This window comes from Cebus imitator, unplaced genomic scaffold (assembly GCF_001604975.1).
Source record: "Cebus imitator isolate Cc_AM_T3 unplaced genomic scaffold, Cebus_imitator-1.0 Scaffold962, whole genome shotgun sequence".
NCBI lineage: Eukaryota > Metazoa > Chordata > Mammalia > Primates > Cebidae > Cebus > Cebus imitator.
The window spans coordinates 66,970-90,103 of record NW_016108277.1 but is presented as its reverse complement, the minus strand read 5'-3'; the positions used below and the strand labels follow the sequence as shown (position 1 = coordinate 90,103).

General features: G+C 43.3%; 1 protein-coding gene across 2 annotated transcripts in view; it reads right to left on the bottom strand.

Moving 5' to 3' along the window:
- Positions 1 to 23,134, bottom strand: part of EDC3 (enhancer of mRNA decapping 3) — a 63,270-nt gene that overhangs the window by 15,573 nt on the left and 24,563 nt on the right. For both annotated transcript variants that reach the window (XM_017521118.2, XM_017521117.2), the window contains one exon: positions 9,083 to 9,418. In XM_017521118.2, the coding sequence (XP_017376607.1) occupies positions 9,083 to 9,418 (336 nt within the window). The remainder of the gene's footprint in view (positions 1 to 9,082; positions 9,419 to 23,134) is intronic.

Genomic DNA, 23,134 nt, shown 5'->3' with positions numbered 1-23,134 from the left:
CTTCCCAGGTTCAAGAGATTCTCCTGCCTCAGCCTTCCCAGCAGCTGGGATTACAGGCATACACTATCACGCTTAGCTAATTTTTGTATTATTAGCAGAGACAGGGTTTCACCATGTTGGCCAGGCTGATCTCAAACTCCTGACCTCAGGGTGATCCACCCACCTCGGCCTCCCAAAGCGCTGGGATTACAGGCATGAGCCACACGCCAGCCCCCCAGTCTTATAATCTAGCTGGAAAAAAAAAAATTCATAGGTACAGACTTCCGAAAATAACACAACAGCCTTAGACTGTATTATCCCAAGCACAAGTGCAAAGTATAGAATTCAAATCAGGAGCTACAGGTACGAATTATCAGGTCTCAATTTGAACTATGCCTTAAAAGACAGGCAGGACTGTAGTCACAATGAATAGAAGAGAACTCTAGGTAGGAGTGGAGAACCATGAACTTCCCGGAGGCCAGGATGCATGTGACATGTGCAGATGAAAATGTCCCTGCCTGAAGCCCTGAGGCTGGTAGGAAGGTTCAGTGTACAGCAGTGGGCAAGGCCAAGCTCAGAAAGTTTTAAAAGCTGAGTTGTTTTATGCAGGGTAAAGTAGTCAGGGGTAGAAAGTAATAATAGGAAGACCAAGGAGAATTGATTTCAAAGGACACAGGGAACCTATGGGGTAGCATAAAGTCATGAAAATTTCAAATGAAATTTTGAAGGAAGGAGAGACTCTGGGGCCAAATGAATACTACTGAGGATAAGGGAAAATCTGTTGCCAAGGCTACTACAGAACACAGTGTCTGCATATTAAATTAGAAAAAGTGACCTCCCTAGTCCTTTCCAGAAATTTCTTCTTTTGACAGAATCTCGTTCTGTCACCCTGGCTAGAGTGCAGTGGTGTGATCTTGGCTCACTGCAACCTCCACCACCAGGGTTCAAGTGATTCTCCTGCATCAGCATCCCAAGTAGCTGGGACTACAGGCATGAGCCACCACTGCTGGCTAATTTTTGTATTTTTAGTAGAGACAGGGTTTCACCATGTTGGCCAGGCTGGTCTCAAACTCCTGACCTCAGGTGATCTGCCCGCCTTGGCCTGACTACTGAATTTCAAGAGGATGGTAGATACATAGAAATCAAACTCCTTTCTCCCTCTGCCTAGGCACCTGTGGCTCTGAAATGGCAAGAGGGCACATATTAGCAAAGCAGTGACATTACCAGGGACCAGTGCATTTCTGGAATGACCAATAGGCAGTTTCATAAGAACTCAGGTGTCAGGCTGGAATGTGCTAGGCTCCAGATACTCCAGCCCTTGGTTTGAGCTTAAACTCTTGGAAAACATGTAAGAAGCACAGTGGTTCATTACTGGGCTAAGAGGCTAGCTAATATACCTATCTTAAGAGTACTGCTCTAAAACCTCACGAGATCACCAATGATCAAACCAAGCCCTTCAGGCCTATGACAACCATTCACCCAATTATCCAGGCCCAGGAACTCTCAAGGATTCCAAGATAAAGAAAGGGAGTGATAAATTCTTCCACACCTGCTGGAGCCTGAGGTTCCCCAAACTCAACCAAGTCACTGTCAAGGAAGTCTGTCTGCTGGAGACACAAATTCAGAAACGAGGCTCATTAGCTCTGCTTAGTGAAAAGCTGTGACACTTAGTAGAGGAGCATAGGTTTATCCAATGCAGCTGTTCTGTCCAGAACACCACCCAGAATTTACTTCCTGATGTCCCCCAGTGGCTCTCCCTCAGAATGACATCCTTTGTGGCACCTGATCTAATCCATAAACATGCAGTTGGGGAATGAAGTTGGGGAGGGGGTTATGGGGAGACAAGGCAGGACCCTGCGTGGGTTGGGTCTATGGGTGAGAAGGCAATGAGATGCTGACCAGAGACTTGATTCTCCGAATGAGAAGAATTCTCTGCAAGACTACAACAGCTGCCACAGGAGGCCTCACTACCTCCAGGGTAAAATTCTTCAGTGGCACTTCTAAACTCTAAGATTTATTTCTTCCTGAATTCCTTTTGAACACACATGCAAAAAGTTCAAAACAGATTGCTTGACCACCTATTTTTGAGAAGATAACGCTGCTGGTCTCGAAAGCCTTAGACAACTTCTAGAGGGACTCTTGGTGACAGGAAGCAGAGGAAGGCAGCTAGGGCTTAGAGGCAGGAATGGAATGCCAGCTGTGAAAGACAACTGCTAGTCTGGAATTTTCTGAAAGCCAAACTTGTCCTGAGAGCTAGATACATCCTCATCAAAACTCACAGACTTAGCCAGCCAGGGTGAGAAGAGTAGAGTCACAAAGCAGCAGGAACAAATCACTTGTGGCCTCTCTCACCAGCTGCTTCCCTTCCTGGCAGAAACCAGAGCTGCTTTTTCCAAAAGAAATGGCTATGGATAAGAGGTGCTGAAGCTCAGACCAGAGCACCTCACTCAAGCTTAACTGGATTTTTTTTTTTTTGAGATGGAGTTTCATTCTTGCTGCCCAGGCTAGAGTACAATGGCATGATCTGGCTCACCGCAACCTCTGCCTCCGAGATTCAAGCAATTCTCCTGCCTCAGCCTTCCGAGCAGCTGGGATTTTAGGCATGCGCCACCATGTCCAGCTAATTTTGTATTTTTAGCAGAGATGGGGCTTCCTCATGTTGGTCAGGCTGATCTCGAAATCCTGACCTCGGGTGATCAGCGGGAGCCTTGGCCTCCCAAAGTGCTGGAATTACAGGCCTGAGCGCTACGCCTGGCCCCTTTTTAAGACAATAAATAGGAACTCTAGTTCAGGTCATCTCTCACACTTGTTATTCCCTAAATCTCAGCACACAGTGTGGAGGTGGCTCATCCTTCGGGCAAAACTGCAGAGACGCCTGCCCAAGAGCACCCCACTGCCTCCCATCTGGGCTTTTACACACCTGAGGACAGAAGGGGGCTGTACAGCAGAGAACAAATGGCGGAGGATAAAGAAGTCTACCCACAAGGAAGGGATCATGAATAGAGAATTTATTACAATGGAGGAAACGGAGAATTCGAGTCATTTTTTTTTAAGTTGAGACAGGATCTTGCTATGTTGCCCAGGCTGGTCTCGAACTGCTGGCCTCAAGTAATCCCCCTACCTCTGCCTCCCGAGTAGCTAGGACCACAGGCACATACCACCACATCCTGGCTATTTTTTTATTTTTATTTTTGTAGAGATGAGGTCTCATTCTGTTGCTCAGGCTGGTCTCAAACTCCTGGGCTCAAGCAAGCCAGCCTCCTGCCTTAGCCTCCCAAAGTGTGGGGATTACAGATGTGAGCCACTGCAGTCGACTACATTTCTGTTATTAGTATATGTACATATTTGGTTCAGGTATATTCAGAGGCCCCTAAGGTAAGGAACTATGACTTACGCAGAGTATCTAAAACAGCGTCTGGCACATAGTAGGTATGCTCTCAACGCTGATGCTTTGAAATAATCTTACTGAGGGGGCCTTTGCAAATTCATATTTGAAGTCAAATATTTACTAAATAATTACAAATTGGGTATTGTGCTAGCTGCCTTTCCACATTATCTCATTTAACCCACAGTATTATCCCATTTTATAGATAAGGAAACCAGCTTAGCAGCCTCTCTTTGACTATATAACTTTTAACTCCTGATTAAACCTCTAATAACTAATAACTCCCACATTTCCCTATCCCTCATTGTAGCAACTCTTGCATTTGCTTTCTCAGGGCTCAGGCACAAAGCATTGCAGGAGGGAAAAAAAAGTGGGGGCAGTCACAAAACCATGTAGGCTTGGCTCACTATAAATTCGTGCAATCTAATGATAACTAGACTCATTGCCAGTCTTCCTGCCCCATGGGTTCAATACCTCCAAATCCTCCTGTTCACTCAACCCTGTTTTCAGTCTTCACAGCCTGTCAAATTACCCTCTGTTGCTTCCCTTGTATCTTAGTGTTCCTTTCCATTCAGTGGTCCAAATCTCTAGTATGTAAGTTACGTCATGAGCATGACTGACACTGCTCTGGTCTCCCCTCTCCTCTCTCGTTCTACCTGGGATCCTACCACAAGGCCAGTCTTCCTAAAAGAGATGATGTCATTTTCCTACCCAGAATCCTTCAGTTATTCCCCATGACTATAGGATAAAGATAGCACTGGCACACAAGGCCCTCTGTGCTCTGGTCCACAGCTGTATTTTAGTTCCTTCTTCTCCCCAACACAAACTCTCTGCCCTGGCCAAGCCAACTAATGACCAGTCTCCCACATGCCCTTTACTCACACTGTTCACCAGCACCTGCCGAGCCTACCCATAAATACCCTCCTCTTTCTCTCTGCCTGGTGAAATCCTGCCCATGTATCAAGGCTTCCATCATGAAGCCTTCCTTGATGCAGCCTACAGGACCTCCTCTGCCTCTCAACACCTAGTGCACTTAATGTCCACACTTTCACTGGATTCTGGGCATATACGGCATCTTTCTATCTCCTATTACATTTTCATAACTTAAAAGCAAGGACTATCTTAGAGTCAGTTACACATCATAAACACAGTGTTCTGACTGACCCAAACTGTCTTAAAATATTTCCTTTAGAATATTATGAGCGTTAGGCTGGGCAAGGTGGCTCATGCCTGTAATTCCAGCACTTTGGGAGGTCAACGTGGGCACATCATCTGAGGTCAAGAGTTCAAGACCAGCCTGGCCAACATGGTGAAACCCTGTCTCTACTAAAAATACAAAAATTTGATGGGCATGGCGGCACATGCCTGTAATGGGCAGGAGGTTGAGGCAGGTGAATCACTTGAACTTGGGAGGCAGAGGTTTCAGCGAGCCGCTATCACACAATTGCACTCCAGCCTGGGCGCCAGAGTGAGACTGCGTCTCAAAAAAAAAAAGAAATTTAAAAAAAAAAAAAATTAAAACCAGTATTATGAGTGTTGAATAAAGATTCTTCTCTGAGGCCTTACCACTTTCCTAAGCAGTATTCTGTGGGGAGTTCTCAACACTGAACACAGAGTGCTCACACACATCTAGTGTTTTATATTCAACTTAACACACATGCATGTGTGCACACGCACATAGAATCTGTCTTCAAAGGATTTCAAATTACAAGTCTAGATCCAGAAAGACCCTGACCAATACAGAGTGTGACCACTGGAAACCATTAATTAGCCGGTAGGCCCAAGCTAGAGAAATGTCTGATGATCCATGACTGCTGGAGACACAGGCCCTGCCAAAGAATCTGAAAGGACTTTCCAGAGAGAAAAAATTGGTGTTAAACAAAGAGCTGAATTTAGTTGCTTCCTGAATGTGTTTTCCCCATCAACAGACCTAAAACAACACTGCTCCCCATCACAACACACAGCTGGCAAAGAGTACTGCCAAGAGGAGTATGAGCAACTAGTGAATAATAGCTTACGCACTGTTGACACCACTTAGCATGCAGTCAGTACTCAGGGCACCAGCAGCAAGCCGCCAGAATCCTAAATCCCAAGCCATCACCAAATGGGTAATAAACATGTTGTTCTTTTGCTACTCTGAGGATTAGTAGAAAATAAAGTGTCTGGTATTCCAGGACATGAATGCCACAAGGCCCGGCTGCGGGAGCTCTCCAAGTTACTTCTGTAAACTGCTGGTCCGTTCCTGAGAGAGTACAGTACTAAACAGAAAAGACTACAGGGATGTCTCTCATCTTACAATGGGTCTTATCCCAATAAATCTGTCGTAAATTGGACATATCTAAGTTGAAAATGCATTTAATACACCTAACCTACCAAAAAATGTCACAGTTTAGCCTAGCCTACCTTAAACCTGCTCAGGACACTTACATTATCCTACAGTTGGGCAAAATCACTTGGCAACACAGTACACTGTAGAATACTGGTTGTTTACTCTCATGACTGCATGGCTGCCTGCTGTGGCTCCTGCTGCTGCCCAGCATTGGAGAATATCAGACTCGCATATCGCTATCTCAGGAAAAGATCTAAATTCATAATTTGAACGACAGTTTCTACTGAATGAGTATTGTTTTCACATCATCCTAGAGTCAAAAAATAGTAAGTCCAACTGTGGTAAGCTGGGGGACTGTCTGTAGTCTATTTGCCATTAAACTGCCCTTTTCTTCTTGTATTTTTCCTCCTTTTAATTCACATTTAGAAGAGAAAGGGAGATGTGATGGGTAAGGTTTTTTTTTTTTTTTTTTTTTTGAAACAGAGCTTGGCTCTGTCACCCAGGCGGAGTACAGCAGCATGATGTTGGCTCACTGCAGCCTTCACCCTCATGGGTCACTTCACCTGGCCAGTGCGTAAGGCTTAGAAAATCCTTTACCAGCTGGGAACAGAGACTCACGCCTGTAATCCCAGCACTCTGGGAGGCCAAGGTGGGTGGATCACTTGAGGCCAGGAGTTTGAGACCAGCCTGGCCAACATGGTGAAACTCTGTCTCTATTAAAAATACAAAAATTAGCCAGGCATGGTGGTAGGTACCTGTAATCCCAGCTACTCAGGAAGCTGAGGCAGAAGAATTGCTTGAACCCGGATGGGGAGGTTGCAGTGAGCTGAGAGCCAAGATCATGACACTGTACTCCAGCCTGGGTGACAGAATAAGACTTTTGTCTCAAAAAAGAAAAAAAAAAGGCTTTACCTCTCTGGGCCTCATGTCCTCATCTATAAAATGAGAAAATTATACTAGGTGACCAACTCACCTAACACTAATACTTTACGGTCTTAGACTGTTTATGTATTCTAGTTTGCCTTATTTTGATCCAAACATTTGGATGGCAGATCCACTGGAGAAAGTGTCCCCAGCTCTGTGCTGATTGCCTGCCCCTCAGTGAAAACCTGCTTGAGGGTTGTGCCTTGGGGCCGGAAAAGAGAAAAATCCCCTGGAGGAGAAGCTGCTCAGCAAGACAAATAAGTGCCTGCTTGCTCTATTTCTAGCATAGACAGTGCTTGGCAAAAGGGCTTCATTTCCACTCCTTGTCACTCTTAAGAACAAGGAGAAAAACCAGATGGCATGAAGCTCCTGGGCTTCTTTCCCCCTCATTGTCACGCACCAGTGGAGGGCAACTGCTCACTACACACCACAAGATGCCACACCCAAGTTATGGCAAAGGACCAGCACACGTGGTTTGTATTATGTTTATTGACAGGAAAATCATTTTATATGAGAGAACTTTGCACTTCAGTCATTAAAAACAAAAGAGGTGTGAAGATCAAGTTGGGGAGCTGGAGTGTGCCGCAGGAAAAATTTCTACCTCTGCTTTTGTCCATGTTAGCAAATATTTTCTCAGGTTCTATTAGATCTGAGAATCCTTCCTGATTCTGTTATTCTCACTCTTAGCCACTTGACTCCAGGGCAGATCATAATCTTCCCAAGTCCAAAAAATCCTGCAGTGTAAACAGTTCCAGGGAAATCACACACTGCACAATCCAGCAGCCTCAGCAGCAGCACCTGGACTACAGATACAAAGTGCTAGCAGCAGGAGCAGTTTCTTTTACAATGAGGGCAGTAAAAAGGGAAGCAGTCAGAGGTGGATAGTTGGCTGACCTGGAGGAGTACCAGGCTTAACAGATCATAGCTGCCTTTGAAAAGCGTAAAACCTAGCAATTTAAGTTAAACCTGATCCTGAGCTAGGCTGTTTGCCTTTACACAGGTCTTAAAAATCAAAGGACTTTGGCAAGTTACACTGTCACGCCACTTAAGGAAACCACCTTAGTGAAGAGTCAGGCTTACTAGAATCTGCCAGCAAAAGACTGACAAAATTCAGTACTTTTTTTTTTTTTTTTGGAGATGGAGTCTTGCTCTGTCACCCAGGCTGGAGTGCAGTGGTACCATCTCGGCTCACTGTAGCCACCGCCTCCTGGGTTCAAGCAATTCTCCTGCCTCAGCCTCCTGAGTAGCTGGGATTACAGGTGTGTGCCACCACGCCTAATTTTTGTATTTTAGTAGAGACGGGGTTTCACCATGTTGACCAGGCTTATCTTGAACTCCTGACCTCAGGTGATCGCCTGCCTCGGCCTCCCAAACTGCTGGCATTACAGGCATAAGCTACTGGGCCCAGCCTAGCAGTCTTGTTTCTTTCTTTCTTTTTTATTTTAGCAGTCTTTCTTAGCCTGACAGTTGGCCTATTTTTTTTTTTTTTCCACGTGGAAAGCACATGCAAGCTACTATACTCAGCAAAATCAAATACAACAGAGTCTTACTATTATCTATAAAAAAGCCATGTCTGACTTTCCTCCAAATGAAATTAGCTGTATCCACAGTTTTTACAGCTGCTGTCAGCATTCAAGATTTATATTCTCTATATTCCAAACTTCAAACCAAAATAAAAATATTATACTCAATTCCTTCTCTACTTACTAAAATGATTCTGATTTCCCCGTTAGCTCTTAGGATCATTCAATAACAGTGGTTTTCAAACCATATTCCAAGAAGTAATGTGGTTTGGCGGGAAGGGATGTGACAGGGATGAGGTGAATTACCTCTCTCATAGCTGCTTTACTCTGTTTAATATGCCATAGGTTTGAAGAAAAGGTTCTAATGCTAAAAAAAATAAACAATAATCACTGGGGTAATAGAACTAGATTAACATCTACAATGACCTACAGAAGGCACTACATGAAATTAGCCAACTTCCAATGTCCTAGGCTAACAGGAGATAAGAATAGCAAAGTAAAGAAATGTAATTTATTAAAACTCTATTTTTAGCCAATGATTCCTATCATCCATCTTTAACAGTTTTTTTTTTTGCAACAAATAATTAGTAAAACAGAGTTGAATTCTGGTGAAATATATGGGTAGTAACAGGGATGCCAGAGTGAAAATCGATCTGAATATCCGACTCTACACAGTAGGCTCTTTGCCTTTAGTTGTTACTGACAACACACTAAATAAGTAGCAGGCCAGATCCTGCTAGATACAGGATATAAACACACATGTAGAGAAATTATCCCTGTTATTGGATGCAACCCCCAAGAGACAGTAATACTAGGCCAGCCACCAAGCCATGTAAGTTAATTCCTAGTGTGAGACTGTGACTCAGAAGCCAGGTCTTTCTGTTTCAAACTTAACAGAAAGGCAACAGCAGCCAGCAGGATGTGGGACCTGGTGCAACTCACCCGTGCAGAACTCCTTGCTCACATTGTGGGGCACTGTGATCCGTCGGTAGACAATGGGCTCTGACTCCAGGATGTTCTCATCATGGCGGTACCGAGTAGGCCTTTCATTTGGGATGCCCCGGGAACGGGTACCACTTCTCCTTTCATAGGTATCGATCTCCTCAAACACAGCTGCCTTGTCAAAAAGAGCTAGGTTCCCTTCAAAATCAAAATCTGTGTCTGGGATCTCTTCAATATCATCCCCGAAGCACTCGTCATCTTTATTCTTCATCTGGCCATTCTTTAAACCACTTTTCTTTGGAGTTGCCTGATTTGGGTGTCTGCTACTAGATGACCCTGGAGAAAAAATAGGGACTAAAATCAGTGTATCCACAGAAAGTGCTCAGTGAAAGTGGAAAATACAGTACATCAGTCCTTTGTGGAGAGTGTTACAGGAACCAATGTGAAAATGGTAAAGGTCAGTATTGCTAAATCATATTAAGTAGCAAACAATAAATCTCATGTGGAATAATAGGTTTCAAACATCACCCAATCTGGGCATAGCGGCTCATGCCTATAAATCCCATATTGGGAAGCTGAAGCAGGAGGATCACTTGTGCCTAAAAGTTCAAGGCTGCAGTGAGCTAATGATCATGCCACTGCCCTCCAGCCTGGGCAACAGAACAAGAACCTGTCTCAAAATACATACACACAGCTGGGCACAGTGGTTCACACCTGTAATCCCAGCACTTTGGGAGGCTGAGGTGGGTGGATCACAAGGTCAAGAGATTGAGACCATCCTGACCAACATGGCGAAACCCTGTCTCTATTTAAAATACAAAAAATTAGCCGGGCATGGTGGCATGCGCCTGTAGTCCCAGCTACTCAGGAGGCTAAGGCAGAGGAATCGCTTGAACCCGGGAGGCGGAGGTTGCAGTGAGCCGAGCTTGCACCACTGCACTCCAGCCTGGCAACAGAGCAAGACTCCGTCTCAAAAAAAACCCCACAAACACACACATAACAACAATAGCAACAACAAATACTACTCAAGTAACTTGTTAATATGAAATAAGCAGTACTCCTGGAAATCTTAACCAATTCTCCCCTTCATAAGGAAACTGGTAATGACAAAAGCTTTTCTGACAACTTACTATCAGCAAATAAGAGGAACAGTAAGAATACAGCATGGTGGTTTTGATACAGTGATAGGGGCAGGAGGCAGAGAAATTCTAGAGGCAGGTCCCTGGCAAAGCCTCACCTTCAAGCCAAAAGCCTGAGATTGCGGCCCAACGTGAGAACTTACATCCCTGTTTTCCCACGAGAATGTTGCCTTTTCCTAAACCACCCATGGCCCCCACCCTATCCTGTGCCTATAAAGACCCCAGACTCAGTCAGCAGAGATGAGAAACAGCTGGACATTGGAGACCACCGCTCAATGTCACAGAGAAGTGGCTTGACTTCAGAAGGACAGCCTGACTGCATAACTGTGGAGAAGAATCCAGCTGGAGACAGCCAGACTTCAGGGGAAAATTACCTACCCACCACCCACTGTCCCCTTTTTAGCTCCCCTTCTCACATAAATAAAAATAAGGTCACCCATATTTACCATCCTTTAATTCGTTCATGTGACCCATTTTTCCTGGACACTGGACAAAAGCTCAGCAGCCATGAGTACAGATACAAAAGGCTGTCATACTGGTCCTTTGCCCTCACTGGCAGAGGGCAGCTGCAGGACCACTGAGCTGTTAACACTTAAGCCATCTGTGGATAGCAGAGCTAAAAGAGCACCGAAACACACCCTCTGGGGCTTCAGGAGTCGCAGGCTTCCCACCTAGATGCTGCCACATGGCCTGCACAGAGTTTGCGCCTGCTAACATCCAAAAGTGCTCATTCTGGCTCCTGCACCTGCTCACCTGTGCACTCCCTCCCACGAGGGGCAGAACACAGCAGGTTTGAGTGACTGGAGTTTGACCCCACCTGCACTGAAACAGCCAGCCAGTTCCAGCACCTGTGCACTCCAGTTCCTGCCTCATTCACTCACCTACTCCCTTCTGCAAGGAGTTGAGAGCAGTGGGCTGAATAAACAAGGCACCCCTGTCATGAGTCCTGTGAAGAAGTCAGGGAAGGGAAATACCCTGCTTCAGTTAGAGTCTGAACGTCTGGCAGCTGTTAAAGACAGAAATACCCCCAGAGTAAAAGAAGGCCTAGTCTTATAACCTGAAGCTGGCAGGAAGATACTAGTAAAGCTAGCTCTTAATTCTATGCTTACCCCCGCCCCAGCAAGCAATCTTCTGATTTTTGTTTTGATCTTATGCTAGATCCCAGCAGCGGGGAATCCCTGGTTTGGTCAAGAAATTCTACATCCCAAGCCAGCCAGGTATACACCTACCACTACAAGTTGGTATTCTGACTTACAAACCTTTCTTTACACCTTTTGGTTAATGTGATCTATTTTCTCAGAATTTTCTCTCTTCTGGGTAAGCAGTTTATGAGCCACCAAATAATGACAGGGTCCATACTGAGCTGATCTTGTAAAGGCCACACTAATGCACATCAACAGAGTAGCCAGCCACACCTTGTCTCTGACACCCTATTTGGCTATCACACATCAGTCAACAACTAATCTAGCAGCCAAGGCAGAATGTCCTACAGAATTCTCCAAACCATTCACTCCCAGAGAATCAAGCTCTGGTCTCCATCTGACTACCTTGAAAGTGTGGATCAGGTGGCTGGTATGCCAAACAGAACCGCTGTCACAGTCTAAATAAATGGAATGTACTTCCTTCTGAAAGACTGGGCTCCGCAGTTACTGAAAACTCTCAAGTAGTGGTTAGAACAATAAGAAGCAAAGCCCCTCACACATACTATACCAACTATGCTGCTCTAACTCTTCTCACTACAACCTCCTTCAGCCCAAAGGACCAAGAGTTTGGAGAGCTAGAATCCAGTTCTGTCACCAAAATATTATATAATCTTATACCATCATCTAACTTCCCAGGGTCTTAACTTCCTATATAGAAAATGTTCACTGTGCTATCTCCAGTAGAGTTTCTAGCATTAACAAATTAATATCAGCAAGATCAACTACAATAATTATTCTGAGAGGTATATACTATGCAAATATAGTTTATGCCCAAGTATTCCTAATAGCAAGTACTGGTGTGGAAAAAGTGGTGATGGCCAGGAAGATGCAATTTAGGCTTCTGAAAAAAAAAAAAAAACGAAGGCTGACCAAAATTATGAAGGTAAGGCAGAGTGCTTGAGACACCACAGGGGTTAAGTTTTAGTTCCAATAATTTGGTAAAACATTCTGTCAGAGCACACTTATGCCACAGGATCACAGTATATAACCAATAAGGAGAGGGAAGAAATATGTCAGGCATGGTGGCTTACGCCTGTAATTCCTGGGTAAATGGAGTTTGATCCCACCGGCACTGAAACAGCCAGCCAGTTCCAGCGCCTGTGCACTCCAGTTTCTGCCTCATTCACTCACCTACTCCCTCCTGCAAGGAGTTGAGAGCAGTGGGCTTAGTAAATAGGGCACCCCTGTCATGAGTCCCGTGACGGAGTCAGGGAAGGGAAATATACTGCTTCAGTTTGAGTCTGAATGTCTGGCAGCTGTAACCTGAAGCTGGCAGGATGATACTAGTAAAGCTAGTTCTTAATTCTATGCTTGCCCCCCAGCACTTTGGGAGGCCGAGGAGGGTGGATCATCTAAGGTCAGGAGTGCGAGACCAGCCTGACCAACATGGTGAAACCCTGTCTCTACTAAATACAAAAAATTAGCCGGGCATGGTGGCACATGCCTGTAACCTCAGCTACTTGGGAGGCTGGAGCAGGAGAATTACTTGAACCCAGGAAGCAGAGGTTACAGTGAGCCAAGACTGTGCCATTGCACTCTAGGCTGGGCAACAAGAATGAAATGCTGTCTCAAAGATAAATAAATATAGAATAGAAATATATATAGGCAAATAATGAAAATACAATATAGGGTTGGGCGCGGTGGCTCACACCTGTAATCCCAGCACTTGGGGAGGCTGAGGCGGGCAGATCACGAGGTCAGGAGTTCCAGACCAGCCTGGCCAACATGGTGAAAACCCCGTCTCTACTAAAAATACAAAAATTAGCCAGGAGTAGTAGCGGGCACCTGTGTCACAGCTACCCGGGAGGCTGAGGCAAGAGAATCATTTGAACCCATGCGGCAGAGGTTGCAGTGAGTGGAGATGGCACCACTGCACTCCAGTCTGGGTGACAGTGTGAGACTATGTCTCAAAAAAAAAAAAAAAAAAAGAAAGAAAATACAGTGTGATTAGAGTTACAAAGAAGTTTATATAAAGTGCCATAGAAATAGGGATGAGACGGTTGGGTACAGTGGCTCATGCCCAAATCTCAGCACTTTGGGAGGTGAAGGTGGGCAGATCACTTGAGCCCAGGAGTTTGAGACCAGTTTGGGCAACATAGTGAGACAGACCCCCATCTTTAAAAAAATAAAATAAAAAATCAGATGAGAACACATCCTGGCTAAAAAATAAAATAAAGAGAAAGAAATGTGGATGAGATTACTCAGGAGGCTGAGATGGGAGGATCGCCTGAGTCATGGCTGCAGTGAGCCACGGCCCACACCACCGCACTCCATCCAGCATAGGCAATATGTATATGTATATGACCAGTCTGGCCGACATGGTGAAACCCCATCTCTACTAAAAATACAAAAATTAGCCAGGAATGGTGGCGTGCACCTGTAATCCCAGCTATTGGGGAGGCTGAGGCAGGAGACTCGCTTGAACCCAGGAGGTGTCAGTTGCCATGAGCTAAGATTGAGAATGCACCACTGCACTCCAGCCTTGGGGACACAGCGAGACTCCATCTCCAAACAAAATTAANAAAAAAAAAAAAATATATATATATATATATATATGTATATGAATACATACACACTTAACATATATATGAAAATATATACATACATATTTTATATATATGGATGAGAAAACAGAGCTGGATTAGGAAGGAAGAATGGGTATGAAAATACAAGGTCAGGATAACACCATTAGCAATATACACAGTCAAGGGAAGAATAAGAGAATAAGGATTATCAATGTACTGCCTCAATATTAAATAAAAACACCCTATTAGAAATAGGCCTCTTTTCCAGTGTTCACTCTCCAGAGGGTATGTGTTTCCCCAAGGGTGGATGGAATGACTCATCAGGATGCAGGAAGAAGATATTGAATATTCTATTTATTTTTTACTTTAACTAAAAACAGTGGAAATTAAATTTTATGAATTTTAATGTACTGAGGAAAACTAGGATCCTTATGAAGTCCCATGCCAGCCAACTGCTGCCCGTATTTGAGCTATCTGAGAAAAACATGACATTCCTTAACAAGAATTCTATCCACTGCAAGTGGCTATACATCAATTTTTAAAAATTGCAGTAAAATATACATTACATAAAATTTATCATTTTAACCATTTTTTTTTTTTTTTTAGACAGAGTCTCGCTCTTGTTACCCAGGCTGGAGTGCAATGGCACAATCTCGGCTCACCACAACCTCCGCCTCCCGGGTTCAAGTGATTCTCCTGCCTCAGCCTCCTGAGTAGCTGGGATTACAGGCATGTGCCATTATGCCTGGCCAATTTTTGTATTTTTAGTAAAGAGGGGGTTTCTCCATGTTGGTCAGGTTGCTCTCGAACTCTCGACCTCAGGTGATCTGCCCGCCTCAGCTTCCCAAAGTGCTGGGATCACAGGCGTGAGCCACCGCGCCCAGTCATTTTAACCATTTTTAAGTGTACAGTTCAGTGGCATTAAGTGCATTCACACTCTACAACCATGCCAATTTTTCACTAAAGCATACAAAGATGATATGTGGCTTAAAAAGATTCTTGTAAAGAAACTATGTTAAATAATAATACCACTGCAATCATAAGTGAACAAGAAAATGGCAGAACTAGTACTTTCCCTATTCCTCTAAGAGGCCTTCCTTAGCTAGAATGAGGTTGTCAGAAATTAAGCAGATCTATGAAGATGGTCTCCCAAATTAAAAAGTATCAAGAAGGTCATTCCAAACATGAATCCACATTAATTATTGTGAATTAATTTCACCCTAAGTGTATACCCTGCATCAAAAGTCTGCAAACTATAGCCCATGGGCCAAATCCAACCCGCTGCCTGTTTCTGTAAATAAAGTTTTATTGGTGCACAGTCATGGTCTAGGCAAACTTAAAAGAACACAAAGGACAATGTCTAGAAAATGTACACACGACTGGGGGTGGTGGCTCACGCCTGTAATCCTAGCACTTTGGGAGGCTGATGCAGGCAGATCACCTGAGGTCAGGAGTTCGAGACCAGCCTGACCAACATGGTGAAACCCTGTCTCTACTAAAAATACAGAAGAATTAGCTGGGCACGGTGGCACACACCTATAATCCCAGCTACTTGGGAGGCTGAGGCAGGAGAGTCACTTGGATCCGGGAGGCGGAGCCTGCAATCAGCCAAGATCATGCCACTGCACTCCAGCCTGGGCAACAGAGCAAGACAGAAGGAGGGGAGAGGAGGGGAGGGAAGAAGGAAAATGTACACACAATGCATAAATGAAAAACAATTCAGTACAGCACAATGGTCAAACAAATAATTCAAAGGTAATAGGGAATGAGTATTCCTCTTTAAAAATAATGTTTGTTAACAGATGTTCATAGCAGATAATTCACAAAATATGTAGAAAATTCTAAATATTCACATAGTATTTCGATTTTCTTTTAGTAAAAAATTTATATCCATCTTATGAAGTTTTGTATGCTGCTTTCTTGCGTGGAACATCCTTGAATTTCACAAAAAATTTCTTCAGGCTGGGTGCAGTTGCTCACACCTACAACCCCAGCACTTTAGGAGGCTGAGGCAGGCGAATCATGAGATCAGGAGTTTGAGACCAGCCTGGCCAACATGGTGAAACCCCGTCTCTACTAAAAATACAAAAACTTAGCTGGGCATGGTGGCAGGTGCCTGTAATCCCAGATACTCAGGAGGCTGAGGCAGGAGAATCACTTGAACCCGGGAGGTAGAGGTTCCAGTGAGCCGAGATTGCGCCACTGCACTCCAGCCCAGATGACACTAAGAGACTCCGTCTCAAAAATAAAAAAAACTTCAAATACTGTATCTTACTTTTTATGGCTGCATAAATCACAGATCATACCACATTGATACATAACATATAGATCATACCTACTGATTCACTTTTATTTTCTCACTTTTGCTGTTACAGAATTGGCCCAAACACACTATCTTTGATGAATCTTGCTAAAAAATCACTCCCATCTGACCACTTACAACAGTGTGGGTACCACTGACCTAGCACTTATGCTATATTACCTACTTTGTTCTATAGTTAATCTGTGTTCTTGCTCTAACTTCCCAAGGAGTTTCTAAGCCAACGGAGGGCAGGAATGACATCATTCACACCTGTCACCCAACACTATGCCAGGTTTAGCATAAGTACACAAAACTCTGCTAAATTAAGAAATAAAAACAGCAATAAAAAAAAGAAAAGCAAACACTAGCCAAAAAAAGTTAAAAGTCTAAAAAGAGGTTATAAAAGAAAGGGCAACTTGAGATTAACTACAAGAAAAAGCAATAAAAATCATGCCAACTTTGTTGCATGATTGAAAAGGCTAGGGAGATAAAGTTGCTGATAATAATGTGAGAGTTATGAAGCAAGAGCTTCAGTGGAAAAAGTTCTGTCATGTCCAATATGAACTGACAATCAACTATCCTGGAACTATTACAAGGACTGATGAAAATAAGCAGTTCATCGATGAAGGAGAAGACAGAGTTGAGGAAGCAAAATGGGAAATCATTCCCATTCAGATAAAATCCAAAGCTCCTGAAACAAGGTGACCATGAATAAAGCTCACAGGAAAAAGGATACAGACATTGCTAAAGAGAAACAGGCAGAGAGGCACAGAAACAGTTACCGGAGAAAACAGGAAAGAATCTAGAATCCAAAGACCCAAAGACTCTGAAGGCAGGTCAGGCTTCCCAAATGACACTGGTAGAAGGCCAGTTATCCTGGAGTTAATGTTTGAAAAGCATGAATTGGCCAGGCATATGGAGGCAGAGGCGAGTGGATCGTCTGAGGTCAGGAGTTTGAGATCAGCCTGGCCCCAACATGGCAACACCTTGTCTCTATGAAAAATATAAAAATTAGCCAGGCATGGTGGCGGGTGCCTTTAATCCCAGCTACTTGGGAGGCTGAAGCAAGAGAATCGCTTGAAGCTGGGAGGCAAAGGTCGCAGTGCATTGCACTGTACCCTGGATGACAGGGGAGGAAGGCAGCAGGCAGGCAGGCAGGAAGGCAGGAAGGCGGGCAGGAAGGCAGGAAGGCAGGCAGGCAGGCAGGCGGGCAGGAAGGCAGGAAGGCGGGCAGGAAGGCAGGAAGGCGGGCAGGAAGGCAGGAAGGCAGGCATGCAGGAAGGCAGGAAGGCAAAGCATGAGTTGCTTCTCTAACCACTTGCCCAGTATTTGTTAGCCCTAAACAGTGGGCTAACACCAATATGAGTGTTCAAAGGCACAAGCTGAGCATCCATAACCCAAAAATCCAAAATCCCAAAATTTCTGAGCACTAACATGATGTTCAAAGAAAATGCTCACTGGAGTATTTTGGATTTCTGGATTAGGGATGCTCAATTGGTATGTATTCCAGAAATACTCCAAAATCCTTTAAAAAAAAATTAAAAATCTGAAACGCTTATGGTCCCAAGCATTTTGCATAAGAGGTACTCAACTTTTATTTTTGGGGGAGAGAGTGCAGTATAGAAAGAAAATTTTTGCTCAGTTTCAAAAAAAAAAAAAATGAATAAATAGTACCCACTTCATATCATGCTACATGATGAGGAGCTATTGAAATACAAAGTAGAAAAGTAAAGTAAACAAACATGACTAGCTGTAAAGCTCGTTCACAGCATGTTGACCAAGTGCCCCACTATAAAGACTAATAAGGTTCACTGTGGGAGATGCCTTAATTCTGCCTTAATGATGCTGGGCACTGTTTACCATTTTTGGCTCAGCTGTAGGACTCTACGAACATAACTTAAAACAAAACCTAGAGATGTGTATGTAGAAGGTTTCAGGTATTTTCCTGTACTCCTCTAAATGCAGAGTTGATTCATTCATTTGAGACATATACACTAAGGAGCAGCTGTGTTTTAAACACTGTCAGGAAAACAGAGTGTGAAAAATATTTCCCAAGAGGAAATCACAGGTCAGTAAGAGAAAGACAAGAGAATATAAAATAAATGAAAGGCAGGCTAATATGCTCAGTTGTCTCTCACTCTTCCCTTTCCTCACACTTTAATATAAATATTAGGAACTCCTGAGTAAGTAAGCCATCTCAGTACATGGCTTATTCAGCCCAAAGGGCCTGGCCCTGCGCTAAACTGGCCTTTGGCCACTGGGAGACAAAAGCACTTCCCTTGGAAAAGATAAAACAGTCTTCCCAGATTTCTTTACTTTTCAATTACAAGGGCCATGCACGTATGAAGACTGCAGGCTGGCTGCCTTCCTGTGCCGTTTTTCTGCCAGCCTTTGGCACAGAGGCCCTTTGGCCAGAACAACTTGTAACAAACCCATTGTTGCATAACCCTCAGTGCCACTTATTTATTGGTTTTTGTCACACACAGACTGTAAGGGGAAACTTTGTCCTGCACTTATCACACTAAAGGGTACCTGAATGTCAAACTACAAATGTTTTACTGCCAGATTCAACAGGCATCATGAGAAAGTGCCTCAGAATACATGGGACCTTCTTCTCAACTCCCAAATTCTATCTAGGCCGAGTTTTCAAGCGTATTAGATGTATGAAGCACATCCAAGGAAGTTTACAAGTCAAGAAGAACTCAGTAGGACCATGAAAACTTGGCCAAATTCACTTCCTGCCTTAAGAGGTAGGATGACTGCTACAATTAACAGACCGTTAAAGCCCAACCATACTACAACAAGATAGTATCCACCATCTTTCCGTTTAAAAGGTTCAATTCCATTCCTCCTTTCTCTCCACTGCCAGTAACAAACAGAAAAAGGGAAATCATTGCCAGAGACAATGACATGCCTATAGGACTACCTCTCCCTAAACATAAATGAGCTAAAGGCCAGCTATTTCCGTTTTTCTTTTTCTTTTTTTGAGATGGAGTTTCGCTCTTCTTGCCCAGGCTAGAGTGCAAACTGCACTCTAATTTTACAAATTAATATACAAAACTGGCTAATTTTGTATATTTAGTAGAGACAGGGTTTCTCCATGTTGGCCAGGCTGGTCTTGAACTCATGACCTCAGGTGATCCACCTGCCTCAACCTCCCAAAGTTCTGGGATTACAGGCGTGAGCCACCGTGCCCAGCAATTTTTTGTATTTTTGTAGAGATGGGGTTTCACCATGTTGCCCAGGCTTATCTCAAACTCCTAAGCTCAGGCAATCCGCCCGTCTCAGCCTCCCAAAGTGCTAGGATTACAGGCGTGAGCCACTATGCCCAGCTGACAGATTATATTTCTATAGCTTCATCAATCTTCTAGTGTCAACATCAATATACATAAACTGGAGAAAATTCTAAGGCAGACCTTTCTACTCATATAGGTCTCAATGAGCGGAAAAATAATTATAACTCTACCTTCTATCAGAAACCTATTTTGAGCCATGTCTCATTATGAAATTTCTAGGCCACAGACATTTTCCAAAATAATCTGGATTCTAAATAAGTTTATTAAAAAAGAGTAACATTTTACTGCCCTACGATCTCTTTACCTTATTTATGTACAGTTAACAATCTAGAAAAAGGAAACTGACCAAACAGCAAAAGCAGAATAACTAAAACCTGGAAGCCACCAAGATGTCCTGCAATAGGTGAACAGGTAAACAAACTGATACATCCACACAAGGGAACTTTATCTGACAATTAAAGAAATGAGCTATCAAGCCACAAAAAGACATGAATTAATCTTGAATTCATCTTGCTAAGTGAAGGAAGCCAGTCTGAAAGGGCTACATACTGTATGATTTTAATTACGTGATATTCTGGAAAAAGCAAAACTGCAGAGACGGTATACTAAAAAGATCAGTAGTTGCCAGGGAGAAGTGGGGACAGTTGAACAGGTGAGGCACAAGAGATATTTAGGACAATGGAACTATTCTGTTTACTTTGTAATGACAGATACATGATGCTATGCATTTGTCAAAACCCACAGAACTTTACAGCACAAAGAGTAAGCCTTAGGGTACGTGAATTTTAAAAAATCATTTAGGAGGTTGGGGGAATCTCAGGATAGAATGCAGAATGTGACAACACAAAGTAACTGCATTATGAATATATGAAACAAGTCAATGAAGCGGATGGGAGACCTACATAACTCTAGAAATGAATGGAGTCAGACGCAAGGCAAAAGAAATGGCACATAAGCACCATATTCTATTTGACAGGCTCCCACGGGAGGGGGGTGGGGATACGGGTTAATAATTCTGATACCACTACACAGGTATATTGGAATTGAATGTATCTGTCGTTACAACATCTGTCATTACATGTATCTGTCATTACAATATAAACAGAATAGTTTCATTGTCCTAAATGATCTCTTGTGCCTCACTTGTTCAACTGTCCCCACTTCTCCCTGGCAACTACCGATCCTTTCAGTATACTATCTCTGCAGTTTTGCTTTTTCCAGAATATCACATAATTAAAATCATACAGTATGTAGCTCTTTCAGACTGGCTTCTTTCACTTAGCAATTACGTAAAGAACGAATGACAGCAGGAGACAGGTTTCTCACTGTTGGAGTGAAAGGTTACAGACAAGCAAAAGGAGAAGGCTAGCAGGCTCCATGTGGTAATGGATTAAAGCTGGAGACATCAGTATGAACTTATACTGAGTATAGTACAATATACACAGCTACATATAGAAATATTTAAACATGCACATATATACTGGTTAAATACACACACACGTATTTTCTTTTCTGTGAACTCTACAGAGAAGTATATACACATATATTTTCTTGCTGTCAGCTATGAGGGTGACACCCAGGAGCAATGAGCATACCTAACAAAGGAGGAAGAAGGGAAAAGGGGGGAGGGGGAGGGCGAGGGGGAGAGGTGAGGAGGAAGAGGAAAGAGGAAGGAAGAGGAGGAGGAGAAGCAGCAGCAGAAGCGCCAGTAGTAGCAGTAGCTGTAGTAGTAGCAGCGGCAGTAGTAGTAGTAGTGGTAGTGGTAGTAGTAGCGGTAGCAGTAGTACTAGTAGCAGTAGTAGCAGTAGCAGCGGTAGTAGTAGTAGTGGTAGCAGTAGTAGTAGCGGTAGTGTAGTAGCGGTAGTAGTAATAGCAGCAGTAGTAGTAGTAGCGGTGGTAGTAGTGGTAGCAGTAGTAGTAGCGGTAGCGGTAGTAGTAGTAGCAGTAGTAGTAGTAGCAGCGGTAGTAGCAGTAGCGGTAGTAGCGGCAGTAGTAGCGGTAGTAGTAGCAGCAGTAGTACTAGTAGCGGCGGTAGTAGTAGTAGCGGCGGTAGTAGTAGTAACGGCAGTAGTAGCGGTAGTAGTGGTAATAGTAGCAGCAGTAGTAGTAGTAGCAGTAGTAGTAAGCATCTTTCAGTGTCAGAAAGCACGTACCAAAAAAAAAATCCACAACGATTGGAGTATGTCAAAGGGACATGGGATCCAAGTGAAAGATTTGAGACTAGTCAAAGCTGAAATAATTTGAGTACCAAAATAAAGTAATATTGAATTATAAGCCAAACTATAAAATAAATACCCATGAGTACATGCTGATATAAATAAATGACTGAATAAATAAACAAATGGGGGAGAAGAGAGGACTCTCTGGCATAAAAGAATTCCAAATAATGTCTGAAGATGCCGTGTCCTCAAGGAAAGGGAGCATAACTCCTCATTCCTTGGGTGTGGGCTGCACAGAGTGATTTCCTTACAAAGAGTATAGACGTAAAAGGGGAAGAAAGAGTCACTTTACAGAGGAGAAACTTGACATACACTACTTTAGCCAGGTGATCAAAGTGAACATCAGAAGTTATAAACCATGGTGATAATATATACACTTGACACAAAGTGACAAAAATCGTGCTTTACCTTTGTTGTCTTCCGCCCCCAAACATATAACCCCAGTCTAATCATGAGAAAAACATCAAGTATCAACTGAGGGACATTCTACAAAATACCTAGGTCATCAAAAACAAGGGAGGTCTGCGAAACTGTCAGAGCCAAGCAGAAACGTGACTACCAAATGTGATGTGATATGCCGACGAGATCCTGGAACAAGGACATCAGGTAAAAACTAAGGCAATCTGAATAAAATGTGGACTTTGTTTAATGATAATGCATCAACATTGGTTCATTAATTGTAACAAATGTACCATACCAATGTAAGATGTTAATAATGGGGGAAAAATATGTAGGAAAAAAATAATATGAATTGATAATAAGGGTCATCTCCAAGTGCATGGAAGATTATAAACTGCCTGACTATTTGACCTTCTAACAAATCAACAATTTCTGGTAAAGAAGAAAAGATTTTCACACTGGGCAACATAGTGAGACTTTGTCTCTACTAAAATAAAAAAACTAGCCAGGCATAGTGGCATAAACCTGTAGTCCCAGCTACTCAGTAGGCTGAGGTGGGAGGATCGCTTGAGCCCCCTTCAAGGCTGCAGTGAGCTGTGATCATTGCACCCCAGCCTGAGTGACAAAGCAAGACTATATCTCAAAAATAAATAAAGTAAAATAGAGAATGTTAAGTCTAAATGGAAAAAGTCATTTTCTATCCAAGCATTTTACAGTTTTTCTAAGGATACGGAAGTCACAATTGAATTTCAGTCTCACATTTGCAAACACTGTCATTTCAGATCCTTGTTTCATATGCACCAAAGGAAACTACCTTGAAATACATTAAAACATTTATTTTTAGGCCAGGTGCAGTGGCTCATGCCTCTAATCCCAGTACTTTGGGAGGCTGAGGCAGGTGGATCACTTGAGGTCAGGCAAGATTGCACCATTGCACTCCAGCCTGGGCAACAAGAGCGAAACTCCATCT